This window comes from Canis lupus, chromosome 20 (assembly GCF_048164855.1).
Source record: "Canis lupus baileyi chromosome 20, mCanLup2.hap1, whole genome shotgun sequence".
NCBI classification, from domain to species: Eukaryota; Metazoa; Chordata; class Mammalia; order Carnivora; family Canidae; genus Canis; species Canis lupus.
Window position 1 is genome coordinate 24,191,130 of NC_132857.1, and position 23,358 is coordinate 24,214,487.

The following is a 23,358-nucleotide window of genomic DNA, read 5'->3' on the forward strand; positions in this document are numbered from 1 at the left end:
GAAATACACCTAGAAACAAACACACAAACCTCCCGAGACACAAAAGTCTGGGGCCAGATGCCTTCCCAGGGGAATTCTATCCAACGCTTCAAGAAGAAAGCATACCTGTGCTACTAAAGCTGCTCCGAAAGATAGAAAGAGATGGAATACTTCCAAACTCGTTCTTGGAGGCCAGTGTCACCTTAACTCCAAAACCCAAGACCCCACCCACCAAAAGGGAGAATTCTGGACCGATGTCCCTGATGAACACGGATGCACACCTTCTCCACAAGCTACGAGCCAACGGGATCCAACAGGACATTATTAACAAGTTACTCACCATGACCCGGTAGGCTTTATCCCTGGGGTGCAAGGCTGCTTCAGTACTCGGAGAGCACTCAAGGTGCTTCATCAGATCTGCAAGAGAGAAAACAAGAACCAGATGATCCTCTCAAGAGACGCAGAGGAAGAAGCATTTGACAAAATATGGCATCCATGCCAGATCCAAACGCTTCAGAGTACCGGGATAGAGGGAACGTCCCTCAGCATCTTCAAAGCCATCTACGAAAAGCCCGCAGCAAATTCTCATTCCCAATGGAGAAACACTGGGAGCCTTTCCCTGAAGACCAGGCACGAGATGGGGATGTCCACTCTCACCGCTGCTATTCTCAACAGAGTACGAGATGTCATGGCCTCAGCAATCAGGCAATGAAAAGAAATAAAAGGCATTCAAATCATCAAAGAAGAAGTTAAACTCCCTCTTCGCCGATGACATGATACCGTACCTAGAAAACCCAAAAGACTCCACCCCAAGACGGCTGGAACTCCTACAGCAAGTTTGGCAGTGTGGCGGGATACAAACTCGGGGCCCAGAAACCAGTGGCCTTTCTGTACGCAAACAATGAGACCGAGGAAAGGGACATCGAGGAAGGGGTCAATCCCATTTATACAACCGCAGCACCCAAAAAAAAGCATGAGCTACCTAGGAAGAAACCTAACCAAAGGGGTAAAGGATCTCTACCTGAAACATTGCAGAACATGTCTGAAAGAAACTGAGAAAGACACAAAGAGATGGAAAAAGGTTCCATGCTCCTGGGTTGGAAGAATTTATATTGGGGAAAATGTCAACGTGATCCAGGGCAATTTACACAACTAGTGCAATCCCTCTCAGAAATACCACGGACTCTCTTCAGAGAGCTGGAACAAATCATCTGAAGACTTGTGTGGAATCAGAAAGACCCCGAATGGCCACGGGAATAGTAGCCAAGATACCCACTGCGGGGGAGGGGGGGCGGGAGGAGGCAGCACAATGCCGGGTTTCAGGGTGTGCCACAAAGCTGTGACCATCAAGACGGTGTGGTACTGGCACAAAAACAGACATCAAGAATTTCTCTAAAGGCATCAGTGAAATTAATATTAAAGCATCTGGAAGCTAATTATTTTGAGAAGGGCATATGGCACTAAGCTCAGGTCTGAATTTATGGATTTGGAACTGGTATTTAAGATGAAATATTTAATGGATAATGAAGCAAAGCATATTTGGTGACAGAAACTATCTAATACCTTGTGCCATGAATCCCTGACACAGTTTCAAATTTGTGCTTCTCTTGTGTTTTCTTGACCTATAAAATGTTACGTGGAGTTATTCACTGAACTTAACTCATGACACATCCGTAAACCCAAGCTTGCCAAAATATTTTAGGTGGGTATGTGGAGGGCAAGGGACGCTGAGGACTCCTGGGTCCATATACATGCACACCTATACACCAGCATCAGCGCTCTTTCTTCAGCAAAATTACACTTCCTTCCCATTTTTGTTTCCAAACAATGGGCTAAAGAGAGTAAAACCAAAATATAAACATGTTGAGGATATCTTTTATTATACACAGAAGTATCTTAGTATGCTGGGAAACAATAGTATACATTATACCAATTGGCTTTGAAAAATCAAGTCGCTGACTCTTCATCTAAACTCAAATATGTGAGACACACATCCCTGGTTTTGAGATTACTCCTTAAACTAGATCTTTACCTCAGAAGCATTCTGAAACAATAACATTTTGGGGATAATGCTAGGTAAATTTAACGAAATGAATGCTAGGTCTTTAGCCACGCTGGATCTGAACCATTTAAAGTATTAGAAGATTTACTAACAATATGTTTATACCAATATTTTATTAGTGAGTTTGCTTGGTATTATTAAGCTAGCCTACATTGGGTTTCTCCAGAACAGGCCCTGAGACTAGGACCAAGGCTAGGAGTTTATTTGGAAGACTATCCCAGGAAACATTGGCGGAGGAGGGGACAGTGAGCCAGGGAAGGGAAGGAAGCCAGTAGATGAATTTATGAGTATGTTATAGCTGTGGGGAACTTGGGCTCATTTCCACTGTGCTACTCTGGGAAGTGGTGTAGAGCAGACCCGAGAGTTGTCTCACCCAAAGGATAAGAAAGATGGAGGGCTTAGCCACTAGCTCCCATCTGTCATGAGTTTGAGGCTGTTCCCAGGGATGTCAGCTCCCTGGCACTTCCAGCCCACCGGGCACCAAGAATGCTCCTGTGGGGAGAGCTAAGGGATGCAGGTATTGGCAGCAGAAAGCTTATCAGCATGCATAGGGATGTTGAGTGACAAGGGGATATACATGGTGTGCCAAAATCACCTACTCAGAGGCATAACTGTTTATAAACACACTAATAAAGCTTCTTTTTAATGGGAGGAAACCAAAAGGCCAGCAACCGAGGGTGGAAAGATAGGAGAAGCATCAATTGTAACCCTTCTGATAGCAGTCCTACTCTCTTCCCACACAGGATCCTCCTTGACCCCCAGGCAATCCCTGGAGGTCAGACTAAGGGAAGCCTGAGAACATTTTTTGCTTATCTTCTCAGCAGATATTGGGAGCAGGTCAAGGAAGAAGCTTTACAGAGCACAGCAAGAGAATGCGATGCTTTTCTAGTCAATGGTAACTTAAGAGTCTATATTCCGAAGAAATTATATACTTCTATATATTATTAGGCTGTTTACATTTTATTGTTTTATTATGTTTATGTTTATATGTTCATGTTTTATTTATTTATTCATGAGAGACATAGAAACATAGGCAGAGGAGAAGCAGACTCTCTTCAGAGAGCCCGCTGTGGGACTCGATCCCAGGACCACCACCTGAGCCAAAGGCAGAAGCTCAACCACGGAGCCACCCAGGTGTCCAGAAGTATTTCTTTCTCATGCTGTACACTGTAATCACCCTATTTCTCTACAGGCTTGAAAGCCACAGGATTATCCCTTCAAAGGGAAATACTGAAGCTGAGGTGCTTACTGTTCTTCAATAAAATTTCCACGTGGTACTCCCTTTTAGATTTTATGGTATGCCCCTGTCTCCACAGGAGTCCCAGCCCTACGAGCTTCTGTACCCGGTAACATCAAAATGAATGAGCAACTACGACTTGGGCTGTTTGTATTTCCAAAAGTGGGAATTGGAGGAGGGTAAAGGAAAAGTTTTCCCTGCCTTAAGGTTCAAGGGCACTGCGAAAAGACAGTGGCTGATGCTGATTCTGGAAAACTGTTTCTCATAGAGCTTTCAGGCTGATTTCCTCAACTCCTAACTTTTTGGGAGGAAGGATTCCTTTCAATAAGGTGAGGACTAGATAAGGTGTAAGTAGCTAACTAGAAAAGGGTGGTAGATAGTAAGTGTTGTGGACAAGGGAACCACGTGTGAAAAATACATTAGGCCAAAGGGATAAGCTCATGAAAACACGCTCAATATCTTTAGTCATTACAGAAATGCAAATTAACACTAAATTGAGATACTACTTTACATCCACTAGAGTAGCTAAAAATTCTTTTTTAGATTTTGTTTATTCATGAGTGAGAGAGAGAGAGAGAGAGAGAGAGAGAGGCAGAGACACAGGTAGAGGGAGAAGCAGGCTCCATGCAGGGAGCCCGAAGTGGGACTCGACCCTGGGCTGAAGGCGGTGCTAAACCACTGAGCCACCCGGCTGCCTGAGTAGCTAAAATTTAAGACTGACAAATCCCAAGTGTTGATGAGGAGTCAGAGCAATTAGAACTCATATATACTGCTGATGAGAGTGTAAAAGTGTGGTACAGGGTGGGGTAGCCTCTTATAAAGTTAAACATATACCTACCTTATAGTCCAGCAGCTGTAGATCTAGGTCACTGTCCAAGATAAGTGGGAATATATCCTTCACAAAAGGATGTAAAGAATGCTCATAGCAGTTTTACTCAAAATAGCCCCAAACTGTAAACAACCCAAATGTCCATCAACATGAGGATGGGCAAACAAGCTGTGGTATTATTTTACCACTCAGTAATAAAAAGGATGCATTAGTGTACTGATCCCTGCAATGAAATGACTGAATCTCACAAGAGAAAAGAAGCCAGACACAAAAGGGTTTAGAAATACTGTATGCTTCCACTTATATGAAGTTCTAGAATAAGCAAAACTCACCTAAGGTGAGAAAAACCACTGGATGCTTTTGGGGGACTTGAGGAATTACCTGGGGACAGAGGAAGATTCTTTCAAGAGATGGAACTCTGGTAAGGGCACAGGTTACACAGGTGTATCTAGTTGTCAAAACAGTTCAATTATTTGTGCATTTCAGTGTATGTAAATTTTACCATAAAAACTCTAAAAAATAATAATAATCAAACAGAGGGGCTGGGGAGTGGGTGGTATAAATAAAACAAGAATGGTAGGATATTCATAGTTGAAGTTGAGTGATGAGTAAGTGGGGCTCATTACACTACTCTGTTTACGTTTGAAATTTTCTACACACACATAGGCATGCACACAACGTTAAAAACCCAGTAAGCAAGATCATCAAAAGGCTATTAGGCACCTGAAAATAATGCAGAATGGCTGAAGTGGAGAGTGTCTTTTCTACTCTTTCATCTAGTACAAATCTTCCAGACAGCAGCGGACTAAAGATAACAAATCTCTTAGTCACACATCACTTGAGAGCATGGACAGTTTCAATGATAAGCTAACATGAACAAAAAGCTATGGTGGAAAAACAGACATTTGTATCTCTTGTGTAAACATACCTTACCAAACATTGTTCCTTAAGGTACTTTGCAGCAGTTGGAACAAGAATTTAAACAGGAGCCATTTAGCTACCATGGAATATGGACATATTTACTGGTACAGGCTCAGACCAGCATAATCCTCTTTCTTAACCTGGTAAAGCTTCTGAAGTTGCAGTAACAAAAATCTAATTTTAAAAAAGTCACAAATGTCTTATAAATAAAAAATCATGTCTGAAAATATATAGTATGCCCAATAAATCATCAGTGATGAAAGTCACTTCCTACTTTAAAATAGATTAATGCCAATGTTGAGAACGTTTCATAAGGGTCGATGTTAAATTTCCTTCATCTTTTCTTTTTAAATATTTTGTTTATTCATGAGAGAGAGAGAGGCAGAGACACAGGCAAAGGGAGAAGCAGGCTCCATGCAGGGAGCCGGACGTGGGACTCTTTCCTGTGTCTCCAGGATCAGGCCCTGGGCCGAAGGTGGTGCTAAACCGCTGAGCCACCCAGGGCCGCCCCAAATTTCCTTCATCTTAATGCAATACAGTTGTGTGTGTGTGTGTGTGTGTGTGTGTGTGTGTGTGAGAGAGAGAGAGAGAGAGAGAGAGAGAGCACTCAAGGTTTTGTATAGACTTGTTAGAGTGAATCACAGATTTCCTTTTAGGAAAAACTTAAAAGTTCCCTTTAATTTTGCAGATGAGAAAACCAGGGCAAATGAAGTCACTTATCCAAAATAACAAGAGGATAAGAAGTGTAAGACCATAATTCAGCTTTTCTGATTTTTTCAAATTGAGATGGACCATTCTGCTTGCATATATGAATTTGAGATGAATATGAGATTCTTGGGCAGCCCCGGGTGGCTCAGCAGTTTAGCACCACCTTCGGCCCAGGGCGTGATCCTGGAGACCTGGGATCTAGTCCCACGTTGGGATCCCTGCATGGAGCCTGCTTCTCCCTCTGCCTGTGTCTCTGCCTCTCTCTCTCTCTCTCTCTGCCTCTCATGAATGAATAAATAAAATCTTTAAAAAATTCTATTACTTGCATCCATATTGAATACTCCAGAGAACTTTATCTTGACAATTTACAGAATGTTATACAAACTCAGAATTGTTTAAAATGTTTCCAGTGAATTAGTAGAAATATACTTTCGCCCCATGGAGATTACCATATTGGAACATGATGACATCTTCAAAAGATTGTGGAAAATACAGCCAATTCACCACTTGCATATGCTTCCTGACCCAGTATCAGAGTAGATAGTGAACAACTCAAGACTTTTTAATTTTTTTTCTCACCCACATCTTTACTTGGGTGCCATCATACTCTTGATACCAGTTTGTTTTGTTATGTTTTAAAGTAGCATGTTACAATCCATTAGTGGTTGATGGAGTCAACTTAAGGGGAGACAATTAGCATTTTTAAAAATGAAATTAACTAGATTAGAAAATAGTGTACAACATATATAGTTAGGGAAGGACTATTTTGAGAAATTTTTGTTTCAGTCATATACATATGTGTGTACACTGGGTGACTATAAAACATTCATTACTGTCAATCACAGTCAAAAGCACTTGAGAGTGAATGACTCTCATAAGGTCTTGTGAGAACTTTAATGCTCTGATTACTTTTTTCTCAACTCACATGTTTGTTGTTGTCTACTACTTTAATGCTCATTTTTAGAACCACACAAATGAGACATTATTATCATTATCACTTATATTGTACAATGTCTGGATTTACCTACATGTTTGCTAATTTCTATGCATCTGTGAAAAAATTTTTTTTCTTTCTTAGAGAAGGGGGAGAGAGAGTGTGTTTGTGTATGAATGTAGGCAGCATAGGGGGCAGGGGCAGCGGGAGAGGAAGAGAGAGAGAATCTTAAGTATGCTCCATGCCCCATGTGGAGCCTGATGCAGGGCTTGATCCCACAACTCTGAGATCATGACCTGATCTGAAATCCAGAGCTGGATGCTTAAATGGATGAGCCACAAGGCTCCCTTTGACTTTTTTGTATTGTGGCAAAATTCATAACCTAAAATTCACAATGTTAGCCATTTAAATGCATATAATTTGGTGACAGTACATACATGATGTTGTGCAACCATCACTTCTATCTGGTTCCAGAACATTTTTATTATCCCAAAAGGAAACTCCATGCCAATTAAGCAGTCACTTTGCATTCCTTCCTCTCCCAAGCCAATGACAACCAGTAATCTTCTGTCTCTTTGGATCTGCCTATTCTGGATATTTCGAATGGAATCATACAATATGTGACCTTCTGTGCCTGGCTTCTTTCACTCAGCATAATGTGGTTATTGTGAATAGTATCACTATGAGCATTTGTGTACAAGTATCTGTTTGAATACTTGTTTTCAATTTAGGGGGGGATATAACTAGAAGTGAATTTGCTGTTTCATAAGGCAATGCTATGTTTAACTTTTGAAGGAACCACCAACATTTTTTCCATAGAAGCTGCACCATTTAAAATTCTCACAAGCAACGTGCAAGGGTTCTAATTTCTCTACCTTCTACCCAACACTTGTTTTTTTTCTATTAAAAAAAATTATAGCCATCCCACTAAGCATGAAGTGGGCATCTCACTGCAGTTTTGATCTGCATTTCTCTAATGACTAATGATGTTGAACATCTTTTCATGTGTTTGTTGGCCATTTGTGTATCTTCTTTGGAAAAAATGTCTATTCAATTCTTTGTCTCCATTTTTTAACTGGGTTGTCTTTTCATTGTTCAGTTGTATAATTTCTAAATTCTGAATACTAGACACAAGATTTATATGATTTACAAATAATAGCTTCCATTCTGTAGGTTCTTTCCCTTTTTTTGGGGGGGGGGGTTCTTTCAGTTTTTGATCACGTCCTTTGAAGCACAAAAATCTTCAATTTTGAAGTTCAGTATTTTTTGTTTGTTTGTTTGTTTGTTTGTTGCTTGTGCTCTTTGTGTTGTATCTTAGAAACCATCCCCAAATCCACGATCATGGAAACTTACCCCTATGTTTTCTTCCAAGGGTATTTTTTTTTTCTTCCAAGGGTATTATCCTGAAAACTTGTTTCTAGAACCATTTTTCTTTTTAAGGTACATTCTTTTTTTTTAAAGATTTATTATTTGAGAGAGAGCGGGGGGAAGGGCAGAAGGATATGGAAAGAGAGCCTTAAGCAGACCCCATGCTGAGCGTGGAGCTGATCTCCAGACCCTGAGATCATGATCCCAGCCAAAACCAAGTGTCAGGTACTTACCTGACTGTGTCACCCAGGCGTCAAAAAGAACATTCTTTAAAAATACCTTTAATAAGGTTTCTTGGTTGCAAATGCAATCTATCTTTATCTGAAAGTGTCTTTACTGCCTTTGTCCTTGAAAAATAGTTTTGTTAAATCCATGAATCTAGCTTGACCGTCATTTTCTCTTCAGAACGCTGAAGATATTCCACTGTGTTCTGGTTTCCATTGTTGCTACTGAGAAACTGATACCTACTTGCCCTCCTTATTATTTACTTTTTTCCCCTCTGCCTACTTTTAAGATCTGCTCTTTGTCTTTGCTATTCTTTGGTTTTACTATCATACATCTGGGTGTGACTTTCCTTTTATCTATTTGGACTCTTGTTTCCTCTATTTGTGGATTCATGTCCTTTTGTCAGTCTGGGGAAGATCTTAGCCCTTCTATGTTCAAATATTGCCTTTTTTCTATCTCCCCTTTCTGGAACTCAAATTATATATATTACTCATTATGCCCTCCATATAGCTTAATGTCTCTTCTGTATTTACTGCCTTGTCTCTATGTAGTACAGCCTGAGTATTTCTTTCAGATTTAACTCCATCTTCAGCTGCATATATTCCGCTGTTTAACACATCCACTAAGCTATTAGTTTTAATAATTATCTGTTATTTATAAATGTTTTTTTTTCAAATATGCCTGGTATTTTTATTAGATTTGCATTTTGACCCTTTTTCATTTATTATTCCATCTTTAATTTCTTTTTTTTGAGAATCTTTAATTTCTTAAAACACTTGACCCATAATTATTTTATACTATTTGATGATTTCAATATCTATAAATTCCCAAGAACCTCAATGTGTTGTTCTTGTTTTCCCCTGACTTTCATTCATTAGTATTCATGTTAATTTCTTATTATATTTGAATGTATTTAATTTTAACAAATCTGAAGGCTTCAACTGGGGATTTGAATTTGTTTCTTTATAGATCTAGGGCCGGGAGGAAATTGATCTGGGAGCACTCTAGCCTCCCCTTTAAAGACTCTGGCTTAAGGGAAGTTTCACTCTCCACAGAAGGTCCATAATTTTAAAGGTCACATAGTTAAATAACATCTTAAATTTACAGACAAATGACTCAGATTATAGTTTTAAGCAATTTATCCCAAGGTCACACAGCTACTCTAATAAATCGTGGGAGTAGACCCAAAGTCTCCTGACTACAAGTCATGCTCATGTAATACACCACATTCTACCACTGAATTGATTTGATACGAATTGTTCAAGTTTTTGACATTGCATACCAAAAAGGAGGGAAAAATGCTCTCTTTGAATTAGTTGTTTTCTTCCTCACCTTTTACAGAACTGATGACTTCATATGTAAGCTTGTTTGCTGAAAGCAGCACAAATTTTTGATGAATATAAATCATCTGTTGTGGATTAAAAAATAATTTCTGCTGTAATAACAAAAATCTCTTCTTTCTTTTTCTTTTATTTTGGTGATAATTCAACTCCTAACTTCAGTCGATAAGGATGGATACTGCCCAAGAGTAAATGAGAAACACAGTTCTAGTAAGAGCTCAGGAAAAAGCTGATTTGTGTGTCAGAGTCAAGGTGTCCCAGAGCTATAAACAGAAAATGTATGATGAATGAGGTTAAGAGGGAAAGGAAGAAATGTCCATGTGTGAAGGGGGGCAGGGTGAGATTTGAAATTCCAGATGTATATGCTTAGCAGATTTTGGGGTGGATTTTAAAGGGATAAAGACTAATGCACATAAATTAAAAAAAGCAAAAGATCAAGAGCCAGTAATCAGAGAAGTCAGAGGCTGAAGAAGCAGCCTACTTGAAGTGCAGTCAAAACGCAGTGATGATTATTGTAAGCAAAGAACAGGAACAAAGAGAAGATTACAGTATAGGGACCGAATCTGTAAATCAGACGTATTTGGTGATCTTTCATGCCTTTTTTTTTTTCATTTTGGAATCCTCCTGCTATAGTAGGAAGATCCTTTCTCACACAAATAATTCAAGCCATTTAGTATTCCAAGAGGTTCCCAGTAAGGTACTACCAGCAAAGCTGAAATTTGAAATATATATAAATATAAATATAAATATTAATACACACACACACATATACACAATATCTAGATTTATCTGTGAGGTTGGTGGATGATGAGGGGTCGTATCAACCAATCATTTACACATGTGAGATGTTAAGACCTCTGAGATTCCAGTCAGTCAACAGACATATGGGGTAGATACTGAGTGTGGACCATGGTGGGGCATAGCCCCAAGAAGACATCTGTTCCTGTCACTCACTTGGTGACCTTGGGTCATTTACTTCAATTCTCGAAGGCCCTATATTCTTATCTGTAAAATGTGGATAACATGACATATCTCATAGAGTTGTTATGAGGATGAAAAGGTCAGAAAGATGAAGCAGCACAGAGCCTGGCATATATGAGCCCTTACCTGAAATTGAAGACCACTGTGTTCTTTCAGAAAGGCCCTGTTGCCAGCCCCTTCACACATGCTATCTCCTCTGGCACCACACAGCACATCAACATTGCCTTTCCCCAGTGACGACCCCTCTCAAGTCCTGCAGCCTGAGACCTCAGAATTGTTCTGGTTATACTGCTCTTCTATGAATTTTGTCAGAGCAAACCAACCTTCTCGGAGCATTTTCACATATAAGCTTAGAGCACAGTCTATTTTTCTTCTACAACTGAGGATTCATCCTGGATTTTTCAAATACATAAAACTCCAGATAGAACTCCAAACAAGGGGATCCCTGGGTGGCTCAGCAGTTTAGTGCCTGCCTTTGGCCCAGGGCGTGATCCTGGAGTCCTGGGATCGAGTCCCACGTCAGGCTCCCGGCATGGAGCCTGCTTCTCCCTCCTCCTGTTTCTCTGCCCCTCTCTCTCTCTCTCTCTCTCTCTCTCTCATAAATAAATAAACAAATAAATCTTTTAAAAAAAAGAACTCCAAACAAAAGGTGATGAAAGGAGATATTTTGATAATCCATGGTATGATAACATTACACTGAATACCATCTGCTGTAAATACTTCAGCCTTCTGCGGTGTCCAGATGAAAGAAATGTGTCAGGCTGTGCTTCTTCAGTGGGTAACTCTGGAAAGTTTTGCTAAACTTTCATCCAAAATAGGAAGAACCTACCTCCTATAGGTTGAAGAAAGTTGCTGTCTGTAACATTGCTGGGGTAACATTGCCCTTTTTATCTGAAGGAATGAAGTTTCCGTTTGATCATAATGGTGAAGCAGCAAACACTCACCCTCAAAATTCTGCACTGAACTCTTTACTCATATAGGAGATCCTAGTTTCTATGTTGTTTTATTCCTTGGCCAAATGCTAATGGTTTGAAATCCAAAACAGATGAAGCTAATTAATAGCAGTTACATATTTTCAAGAAGCTTTCAATTTGGTTATTGCAGATTCTCTGAGACATTGCTTTCTTTAGTTTATACAAAACAGCATTGATATAAAAAAAGATTTACTTTACATATACACTCACTCTCTCTCTCTCTCACACACACACACAAATCTTGCTCTCGTTTCACTCATACAGTCTGTACTTCAAGTAGAAAATTTTCATTCAGCTTGAGGAGATGCCTTTTGTTTGTTTTGTGGAGCAGATCTGGTGATGTGTTTTCTCTGTTTTGTGGGATATGATTCAGAATTCCTGGGTTTCTGCCTCCCTGCTCGCAGGACACCTGCTTCTCCCTCTCCCTCTGCCTGTCTCCACTGATCATGCGTGCTCGCTCTCTCTCGCTCTCTCTCTCTTAAACAAATAAATAAAATCCTAAAAATGAATACTACTTCTAATAAATAACACACAGAGTGAGCATAAAGGTGGACATGCAGGCCTGCTAGACCTGGCTGGAGACCCCCTCCCTCATGCCTGTGTTTGTTGTCTTCCCCTTGTGCTGCTGGCTGCAGAGGTGCATGACCTCCCAGGGAGGAAGGAGGCCCATGGAGGAGCCACCCTGGCTCCTGAAAGACCCCGTGAACGAGTTCAGTCTCCAATCTGAACAGCCACTCAGTGCTGTCAGGTGGGGCAATCTGTGCTGACGCAGTACTGACATTGGGGGAGTCACTTGGTAATTCAGCAATGTGGATCACCAAATTAACTGAAATAGTTATCAGTCTACTAGTTTTAAATGACCAATGGACACCTGCCTGGAGCAGTCTGAAGGGCGTGTGGTTATTGATCTCGGGGTCCTGAGTTTGAGTCCCACATCGGGCACAGAGTTTCCTTAAAAAAAAAAAGAAAAGAAAAGCACAAGTATTTTAAAATGCCCCAAGTCAATAAGGCTCCCACCGCTGAGCTGGCCCGTGGTGGGATGGATCCTCCCACCTTCTCCTTCAGCTGCTGAGCCCTGAGCACAGATAGTGCCCGAGCTGATAAACAGACCAGATCCTCCCTCTCGGAGCTCATGCTCCAGGGGGGAAGATGGACAAAATACGGAAAAATATCAGGAATGGAAAGAGCAAATTGCTCCCTAGAAAGAGAGCCTGGTGCTTCCCTGGGTCCTGAGCTCCGGAGGTGAGGCTGTGACAAACTGTGGGGCTTTGACAAACGCAGCAGCTGGGGCTCCAGGGGGCCACTGAGGGGAGGAGGTGAAGACCCACTGCCTCGCCAGGATCACAGCCTGGGAAGGAGGCAGAAGGGGGCATGAAGCCAGCTCTGTGTCCTCCGTTGGGGGCCAAGGCTGCCCCTCCCCTTTGTCAGGGGGCTGAGAAAAGGTTGTGTGGATGGAACTGGCTACAGTCATGGGGATGTGATGGGGTGGGGGTGGGCATTGACAGCCCAGACAGGAGGCATTCCAGCACGTTCCAGTCTGAGGAAGAGCCCAGGTCAGGGTGACCCACTGGGTGCACCGCTGTCCACAGCTCACCCAGTGGAAATGACGGAATGGCCCGTAACATGACAGGCAGGGTTTCAGGATAAGGACAGCCTCACACCTTCTAGGCCAAGACTCCCACACCTACTGTAGGGTTTGCCTTGGATTCAGGAGCCTAGGATTGTGGGAAGCTATTGCCCATCCCTGCCCCGGTGGGACTGTCATCTTCTGGGCCTCCAGAATGAGGGTAACGGTGCCCACGTGTGTGCACACAGGGACCTTGTGGGCCTGGACGCATGTACACACCAAGGAAGAACATGTGGTGGGAGGTATTGCCTGCACGTGACACCCACCTCCAATGTCACAGATATGATGCCACAGTGGCGTGGGGACATCTGGAGGAAGCACCTGCTAGGATAATCCCTATCCCACAGGCAAGAGGCAGACTATCCCCGACAGGCACAACGGCTTCTCCGGGGTGAAAACCAGGGAAGAATGGAAAGTTGTGTCTGAACCCAGGTGTGTTTCCAGGCTGGGGCCCTGGCTGCACATAGTCTTGCCCTGGGGCCTGTAGACAGGGGTGCGGTTGTGTCACTGTGTGCACACAGGCCATTGCCTGCAGGGGGGGGGGGCGTTGGCAGCCCCGAGCGCTGCTCCTGAAGCTCCCTCCAGGAGTGGACTCAGGGAGGGGGTCCCAGGCAGTGAGGTCACTTCTTTCACAACAGAGGCCAACAGAACTTGGAACCCCTGTACCCGGGCCCCCACATTCTAGTGCAGCCCCACCTCAGGCTCACTTTCAGGAGACTTCTGCTACTGAAAGATGTTCCCTGATGGCTTTCCCAGTTTTGAGCAACACCAGGAACCCCAGGGATGCGGCTGCTTCGAATGCTGGAGACGCTGGTGCCACCGTCAAACCCAACACCTCAGGGAGCTTTTCAGGAGGCGCTGTAGGGTAATACAGAGCAGGCCAGGCCACCTGTGCCAGCCATCCTGGGCAGCCCCATCCCCTCCTCTTCAGTTTCAGGGAACCAGGGATGTGTGGGCAGGTCGCATCCAGGCTGGAGGACCTTGCAGGGCAGCAGGTTCCCCGGTGACCCCTTCAGGGTCACCCTGATGTCATGGTGGGCAGGGTGGAAACAGGATTCCTGAAGTGCCTCTTACATGACCCGGAGTTAACCCAAGGCCCTGCAGCCGCATCCCTTTGCTCTCCTTGGGGGAGGTGTGTGCCAACTGTGCTGTGGTGTGTCTGCAATGGAGTCAGCTGGGTGTGCGGCCCAGCCGAGGCGGCCACACCGGGCGCTGAGGCCTCCTGCCTGGCTGCCGCACACGGTCTTTACAGAGCTCCACATGGGACAAGGGGTGGCGGCGGAGGCGGGAGGAAGAGGACATCCCCCACACCCCGGTGGTGATCAGGAAGGAGCCCAGCACAGCTAACGGAGACCTGCAAGGGTTCAAGGTGAGTGCAGGGGCTGGGGCCACCCGACACCCAGGGCCCCGATGCAGCAGGAAGGGCCCCAGGTCCCAGAAGCCAGCCTGCTGCTCCCCTCGGCTCCCCCCTAGACTCCTGCTGCTACAGGAGTCTGGATTCCCCTCCTCCCCAAACTTGCCCCCATGGCCCTGCCCCTGCCTGGGCCAGATGCAGAGTCCCTGTGCACAGATTTGTAGGAATATCAGAATAGAGCCTTCAGGGGATGCCTGGTCGCCCAGTGGTTTAGCGCCTGCCTTCCGCCCAGGCCCTGATCCTGGAGACCCAGGATCGAGTTCTGCCTCGGGCTCTCTGAATGGGGACTGCTTCTACCTCTGTCTGTGTGTCTGCCCCCCCACCCGTGTGTGTGTGTCTCTCATGAATAAATAATAAAAACTTTTTTTATAATGCTTTCTTTTAAATATTTTATTTATTTATTCACGAGAGACAGAGAGAGGCAGAGACACAAGCAGAGGGAGAAGCAGGCTCCATGCAGGGAGCCTGATGTCAGACTGGATCCTGGGTCCCCAGGATCACGCCCTGGGCTGAAGGCAGTGCTAAACCACTGACCCACCCGGGCTGCCCATAAAAACTTTTTAAGAAGAGACACACCATGTCTCATCGCATGCGGTCTCCAGTAGTTTGCACTGTGCTATGCTTTCTCCTAACTGGTGCTCCCAGGAGGCCCCATTGGCCTGACGTCCTTCCCCACCTTCTCCAAGGCTTGAGCATGGTCCTGGTGAGTTGGGAGACTTTTCCCCAAAGGGACACGGGGCTCACTGTACTATGTCTATCGCTCTGCAGTTAGGTTTTGAAGGAGCGCATCCCTGCCCCCGCTCCCGGGGTCGGGCACAGGGGCCTCGTGTGCTGCACAACATGTCAGAAGGCCAGTTGGTTCCCACAGCCACTGAGCCCTTCACTGATGCAGGACTTCGATGCGATTCCCTTCTGTTGCCAAATCACAGGGCGGTGCTGAACATCCTGCAGCCCTCACACCCTGGGCCCTCCCACCCAAGGAAAGGTCTCCGGGTTGGCACCTCGAGAGAGGGGCGTGTGGTCAAATTCAAGGGGTGAAGCCGTTAATGCAGGGAGGTGCTGTCAAAACTCAGCTGACAAGCGGCCCTGGGATACTGACCCCTCCCACTTGAGATCCTTGTATTGATCCAAATTTTTTTGAAAATTTATCCTCTAAAACTATTTCTTTATTGGATAGTCTGTCAGTTTAAGAGACAGACAGCAGGAAGCAGAAGAGGGAGACACAGGCTCCTCAAGCACACTCTGCCCCAAGCGCAGAGCCTGCCAGGGGTGGGATCTCAGGATGCTGAGACCATGACCTGAGCCACAACTGAGAGTCAGATGCTAAGTGACTGAGCCGCAGGCGTCAAGCCCCGTGTCCCTGCTGTGGGCACTCCTTCCCCCCCCCGCCCCCTGCAGCCACTGAGAGCTCGGGCTGTGGTCTGCGCTCCAACTCCCAGGTCTCCTGGAGGCTACAGTGCAGGCTGCACATCCCCTCTGTCCCACCTCAGGCTGAAAGGGCCTCAGCCCTGAGGAAGAATCGGATCTGCCCAACCACCCCCAGCCGGAGGGAGCTGCTGGAGCAGCAGGTAGAAGAACTGGTGCCCGCCTTGCTGCGCTTTGATAACCTGTCCATATTTGAATTCCTTAACTATTTGGTGGAATATGGCACCCCTGAAGAGGTGCTGGACCTGCTGTTTGCAAAGTGAGCACTCTGACCCTCCACAGCCCAGTGGGATGGGCCACCTACTGGTTGGGAGTCTTGGGGAATGTTGCTTAACTTCCCGGTCCCTTGGGCTGCTCCTCCGACTGGAGGAGAGTCACACAGGGCCTAGTCGGGTCCTGTAGGGCAGCCCCCGGTGCCTGGCCTGTGGCAGGTCGGCTAGAGGGGCTGTGCTTGTGCTCATCAGTCGTCTTCTCTCCCCATGACAAAGCCTGTGCCGCCTCCTCACCGTCACCAGGGTCTTGAGCTGGCCTGTTTTGCCATTGAAAGGGAGTTTTGAGTCCATCTGGGGTCTATATCCTGGGGCATTCGGAGTAGGGGTCCCTGGGGACACCTGGGCGCCCAGGCCCACTCGGATATCAGCCATGGGCCTGGCCGGAGCCCTTTCATTCCTCAAGCATTCAGGAAGTGCCAGCAGGTGCAGGTGCTTCTCCAGGAGCTGCCCATGGCCACACGCACAGAGCTGACGGCCCCCCAGGGTTCTGGACTAGTTGGGGTTCAGAGGTGACAGCAGCTATGAGGAGAGATCGGGTCCACAGGACGATTCATGTGATGCCCCCTGCCCTCCTCTAGATATCGATACATCGTAGCTTCCTGCAAGAACGAAGGAATCCTGGACCAGTGGGAAATGTGAGTGAGCTCTGGACCATGCAGGGGAGCCTTCCCTCTCCAGGAGGGCCGCGAGGGGGCTGTGGGTTGGAGGGGCTGCTCGACCCTTCACCCCACACGTCTGCAATTCCTGTGACAGGGTAAGGGTCTAAGGCCCCTTCAGGAAAAGAGCAAAGGAGAGCCGTGGGTGGGATGTGGGCTTTGTGGGAGAGCACTGGGACACCAAAGGGTGACCTCCTCCATGCCCATCCCCCCAACCCTCTGTCTGCCCCACACCTGGGACCCAGAGCAGAGGGTGTGGGGAGCATCGCACTCACCAATCTGGTGGCACCTGGACCCGGGTGCACGGCAGGTGCTCAGGAGAGCCAGTGAGGGCTCACGGACCAGACGGCCCCCGCCCCGTGGGAGATTAGAGTCAGTGGAAGGACACCCCTTGGGGGCCCCTCATGAGTGAGGCAGGGCAGACCCACGGGAGGGAAGTTTCCCCAGGAAAAACAGTGATGGTCACACTGCTGGTCATGGGCTCCCATGCACAGAGGCTTTGTGCCAGCCCCTCCTCAGCGAGCAGGGCTGTGGCAGACTGGACCGCCAGGTGACAGGTGGACAAGGAGCAGCACTGGCCTCCGACAGCCCCGCATGGGAGGCCGAGGGCCCCGGTTCCTGCAGGGCTTCCCCGGGACACCTCTGCGTGAGGGAGCTCTGTCTTCTGACGCCTCTGCCCACCTGTCCCTCCCCAGCACCATGTCCTCCTTCCTGACCATCTGGCTGGACTACTATGAGGAGGACTTCCACGATCCCCCAGAATTTCCTGCCCTGACAAAGCTGCTGAACTTCACGGGGCAGTACTTGCCAGGCTCAGTGCTCGACTGTCGTGCCGTGTGTTACCTTTGGCGTTTCAGAAATCTCCATCAAGCGGAGTTTGTGGGTGGAGGTGAGGAGGACTGGGGTGGCCGAGTTGGGGACAGGGTGGGTCACACAGATCAAGCCTCCGTGTTGCTGGGCCGGAGCAGTGGGTAGGCTCACACCCCATCCCCACGGGCTGCAGTCTGGGGAGACCTCCCAGGGCTCTTGCACTCACACACATTGAGCGGTGGGAAGAGTGTCCTTGATTTGAGAGGGACGTGGAAAGTCCATCCTGGTGATGATACTTTGTCTTCTTGGAGATGATACTCTGTCTTTGGACCCTGAGCAACACCCTGAACCACCCCAGGAGCACGCCCGAGCTCCGACGGTGGGGCCTGCTGCACCTTTAGGGTCTGAGGGGATGGAGCTGGTCCCAGCTGCTGGAGCTGAGAGCTTGGCCCAAGCCATGATGCCAGCTGCTGTGTTCAAGCCAAGATACGTGGTCGGACCTCTGAATCACTGTCCTGACCTGGAAGAGCTACCTGCAACCCTAGGAGACCTGGAGGCCAAATGGGCCCCACCACCGGCTATCGAGCTCATCGATGTGCCGGAGCAGCCGCCTCACTCAGTGGAGCAACCGGCTTCAGACCCCGAGCAACACCCTGAACCACCCCAAGAGCCCGCCTGAGCCCTGACTGTGGGGGCTGCTGCACCTTCAGGGTCTGAGGTGATGGAGCTGGTCCCAGCTGCTGGAGCTGAGGGCTTGGCCCAAACCGTGATGCCAGCTGCTGTGTTCAGGCCAAGGTATGTGGTGGTCAGATCTCTGAATCCCTGTCCCGACCTGGAAGAGCCACCTGCACCCTTGGGAGCCCTGGAAGCCGAACGGGCCCCACCACCAGCTATCGAGGTCATTGATGTGCTGGAGCAGCCACCTCACTCAGGGGAGCAACCGGCTTCGGACCCCGAGCAACACCCTGAACCATCGTGGCAAGAGCCCCGCCCCGAGGCTGACTGTGGGGCCTGCTGAAGCTCCTGGGCCTGAGGTGATCGAGCCGGTCCCAGCTGCTGGTGCTGAAAGCTAAGCCTGGGCTGAGATGCCAGCTGCTGAGGTCAAGCCAAAGTACCTGGGGGTCATACCTTTGATTCACTGTCCCGACCTGGAGGAGCCACCTGCTTCTTGGCCACCCCAGAAGGAGGAGCATGTCCCGGTGCCGGCTCTCGAGTTCATCGAAGGGCCGGACTGCCACCTGCCTCAGTGGAGCCACCAGCCTTGGCCCCCGAGCAGCAGCTTGTGATGGCTGCAGCACAATTGAAGCCTTCCCCTCCCCTTTCATTGTGCTGTTTCTGTATTTTGTGTTTTTTGTAAACCTCTATAATTGCTTCATAAATTTTATTTGTAATAAAGGATAAGTTAACTTTGTAAAAATTGACTCTGTTGCTTTTAAATTATACATCGTGGTACTTTAGGTCCATTCATACTTCGAAACTCATTCTATGAGGCTAGCATCACCTTAATTCCAAAACCAAAGACCCCACCAAAAAGGAGAATTATAGACCTATATCCCCGATGAACATGGATGCAAACATTCTCAACAAGATATGAGCCAACAGGATCCAACAATACATTAAGAAGATTACTGGCCATGACCAAGTGGGATTTATCCCCAGGATGCAAGGCTGGTTCAACACTTGTAAAGCAGTCAATGGGATGGATCACATCAACAAGAGAAGAAACAAGAACCAGATGATCCTCTCAATAGATGCAGAGAAAGCATTTGACAAAATACAGCATCCATTCCTGATCAAAACTCTTGAGACTGTAGTGATAGACGGAACATTCCTCAACATCTTCAAAGCCAACTACGAAAAGCCCATAGCAAATATCATTCCCAATGGGGAAACACTGGGAGCCTTTCCACTAAGATCAGGAATACGACAGGGACGTACACTCTCACCATGGCTACTCAACATAGTACTAGAAGTCCTAGCTTCATCAATTGGGCAGCAAAAAGAAATAATAGGCATTCAAATTGGCAAAGAAGAGGTCAAACTCTCCCTCATTGCAGATGACATGATATTGTACCTAGAAAACCCAAAAGACTCCACCCCAAGATTGCTAGAACTCATACAGGAAATTCAGCGGCGTGGCAGGATACCAAATCAATGCCCAGAAATCAGTGGCATGTCTATACACTAACAATGAGACTGAAGAAAGAGTAATTAAGGAGTCATTCCCATTGACAATTGCACCCAAAAGGATGAGATACCTAGGAATACACCTAACCAAAGAGGTAAAGGATCCCTACTCGAAAAACTACAGAACACGTCTGAAAGAAATTGAGGAGGACACAAAGAGATGGAAAACTATTCCATACTCATGGATTTGAAGAATTCATTTATTGGGAAAATGTCAACGTGACCCAGGGCAATTTACACATTGAACGCAATCCCTATCAAAATACCATGGACTTTCTTCAGAGAGTTGGAACAAATCATCTGAAGATTAGTGTGGAATCAGAAAAGACCCCAAGTAGCCAGGGGAATATTAAAAAAGAAAACCAGAGCCGGGGCATCACAATGCTGGATGTCAAGTTGTACTACAAAGCTGTGGTCATCAAGACAGTGTGGTCCTGGCACAAAAACAGACACAGAGATCAATGGAACAGAACAGAGAATCCAGAAGTGGACCCTCAACTCTATGGTCAGCTAATATTCGACAAAGCAGGAAACACCATCCACTGGAACAAAGTCTCTTCAATAAATGCTGCTGGGAACATTGGACAGCCACACACAGAGGAATGAAACTGGACCATTCTCTCACACCACCGTACACAAAGAGAAACTCAAAGTGGATGAAAGATCTAAATGTGAGACAGGAAGCCATCAAAATCCTAGAGGAGAACACAGGCAGCACCCTTCTTGAACTTGGCCAGAGCAACTTCTTGCAAGATACATCCATGAAGGCCAGGGAAACAAGAGCCAAAATGAATCACTGGGACTTCATCAAGATGAGAAGCTTCTGCACAGCAAAAGAAACGCTCAACAAAACTAAAAGACAACCCACAGAATGGGAGAAGATATTTGTAAATGACCCATCAGATAAAGGGCCAGTGTCCAAGATCTCTAAAGAACTTATTCAACTCTACAGCAAAGAAACCAACAATCCAATCATGAAATGGGCAAAAGACCTGAACGGAAATGTCACAGAGGAAGACATAGACATGGCCAACACGCACATGAGACAATGTTCCGCATCACTGGCCATCAGGGAAACACAACTCAAAAGCACAATGAGATCCCACCTCACACCAGTGAGAATGGTGAACATTAAGAAGACATGAAACAACAAATGTTGGAGACGATGTGGAGAAAGGGGAACCCTCCTGCACTGTGGGTGGGAGTGTGACCTGGTGCAGCCACTCTGGAAAACTGTGTGGAGCTTCCTCAAAGAGTTCAAAATAGAGCTGCCCTGCGACCCAGCAATTCCACTGCTGGGGATTTACTCCAAAGATACGGATGCAGTGAAACGCCAGGACACCTGCACCCCTATCATTATAGCGGCAATGTCCACAATAGCCACACTGTGGAAGGAGCCTCGGTGCCCATCGACAGATGAATGGATAAAGAAGATGTGTTCTACCTATGTAATGGAGTATTACTCAGCCAATAGAAATGACAAATACCCACTATTTGCTTCGACGTGGAGGGACCTAGAGGGTATTATGTTGAATGAAATAAGTCAATGGGAGAAGGACAAACATCATATGGTCTCATTCATTTGGGGAATATAAAAATTAGTGACAGGAAATAAAGAGAAAGGAGAGAAAATGAGTGAAAATATCGGTGAGGGTGACAAAACATGAGAGACACCTAACTCTGGGAAATGAACAAGGGGTAGTGGAAGGGGAAGTGGGTGGGGGGTTGGGGTGACTGGGTGATTGGAACTGAGGAGGGCACTTGGTGGGATGAGCACTGGGTGTTATGGTACATGGCAGCAAACTGAACTCCAATAAACAAAATCTTAAAAAAAAAAAAGGGTGAGGGATCCCTGGGCGGCACAGCAGTTTGGCGCCTGCCTTTGGTCCAGGGCGCAACCCTGGAGACCCGGGATCGAGTCCCACATCGGGCTCCTGGCGCATGGAGCCTGCTTCTCCCTCTGCTTGTGTCTCTGCCTCTCTCTCTCTCTGTGACTATCATAAATAAATTAAAAAAAAAGGGTGAACCCACAGTGCCTGGCCCTGCATCTCCACAGTGTTGGGAGCAGCGTGGGGGGAGCGGGACACCGGCCACCCGCTCTCCTCCTGCTGCTACTGCGTGGGCTCTGCTTCCTTTCCTCGTGCTGGGCCCGGGGAGCGGGTTCTGGGCCGGCTGCTTCTGAGGAGGGCGGGGGGTGGGGGGGGGGCTCGGCTTCATCTCTCTTGCACACCCGCGCTTGTGCTCTCGCTTGGTGTGTGTGTGCGTCTGCCAGCTGCAAGGCCCTCTCGGGAAGACCAGACTGGGGCTCTTGGTCGGCGCTGCTGGATGTGGGGACACCTTCCCGAGTAGGCCACAGACGCAGCAGGAACTGTCCTCCCACGTCCTCTGTGGGGCCTGGTCCTTGTTGGGGAGCTGACCGGGTGCCCTCAGGAGACACAACCACGGCCTTTCCTCCTGCCTCTCCTCTGCCTGTGGGGCCTGAGCCACCCCAGGCCCACAGGCCACATGCCCGCTGCTCTGTGGGGCTGTCAGCTGGCAGGTTTCCTGGGACCTTCCCTTGGTGGCTGTCCTGGAGGCTGAGGAGGACTCCTTTCTAGGCGATGGCCCCCTTCAAATGGCTTGAGTAGGTGGGAGCTGACTCGTCAGTCGTGTGGGGGCAGGTTTGTGGCTCGAGGTGGCCAGAAATGGGTGGGGATGCCCGAATATGTCCGAAGCAGCCCCTGGGAAGCATTGGGTAGCTCTCGTGCGGTCGAAGGAGGTGCAGACACCAGATGGCTGGGAGGAGCGTCGCCAAGGGGGCCCAGAGATCTGCCCCCATAGTTGGGCCGGAGCCTGTTGCTGGAGCTGCTGAGACCCATCCTCAGGGTCCCCAGGATTTGCACACCTGTCCCATGTCCCAGGGCTCTCATGGCATGCACGTGTGTGAGAACCGGTCTCGATGGTCTCGTCGGGGTCTCCTGGTGTGACGAGGTGGGGCATGCACCGTACCCCAGCTACTCGGGAGACTGGGGAGCCATGGACTCCATGGTCCGTCATCTTCTCTGACGTCGTTTTCAGTGTTGTGTTTTGGCCCACTCCGCCTGCCGTGGCAGCGGCTCACCAGCGTCAGAGTGGCGGGCTGGGGCACTGGGCCATGCGGCCGATGGCAGGCCGTCCTCGTGGGTGTCCTCTGCCCATTGCTGCTGGCCTGGGCCCTGGAGCCGGTGCAGCCTGTGTGTTTTCTCTCTCCAGACGCGGCTGCCACAGATTGGCCAGTGAGCTCCATCAGCTGAGGTCCGCGGAGACCAGTGCCCACCCACGAAGTCCCCTCTCCAGTGTTGGTTTGCAGTAAATCTGTATTTAAGCACTTAAGCATCTGTGTGTGTCTCTTGCTTCTGAGACTCTTCTCTGCATGTGTGCTTTTCCGGAA

At 47.4% G+C, this 23,358-nt stretch overlaps 1 protein-coding gene and 1 long non-coding RNA gene across 8 annotated transcripts in view; one reads left to right on the forward strand and one right to left on the reverse strand.

Moving 5' to 3' along the window:
• Positions 1-23,358, reverse strand: part of LOC140611769 (uncharacterized) — a 192,139-nt gene that overhangs the window by 123,683 nt on the left and 45,098 nt on the right. For all 7 annotated transcript variants that reach the window (XR_012012964.1, XR_012012962.1, XR_012012958.1 and 4 more), the window contains one exon: positions 320-396. This is a non-coding gene — a long non-coding RNA (uncharacterized lncRNA). The remainder of the gene's footprint in view (positions 1-319; positions 397-23,358) is intronic.
• LOC140611560 (uncharacterized) lies at positions 617-19,391 on the forward strand. The gene is made up of 10 exons (XM_072788228.1): positions 617-684; positions 3,330-3,387; positions 12,761-12,800; positions 13,533-13,617; positions 13,942-14,050; positions 14,438-14,554; positions 16,090-16,283; positions 16,875-16,931; positions 17,648-17,841; positions 18,074-19,391. Exons 1-10 carry the CDS (start codon positions 617-619, stop codon positions 18,439-18,441), a joined length of 1,290 nt encoding a protein of 429 aa, XP_072644329.1. The 3' UTR covers positions 18,442-19,391.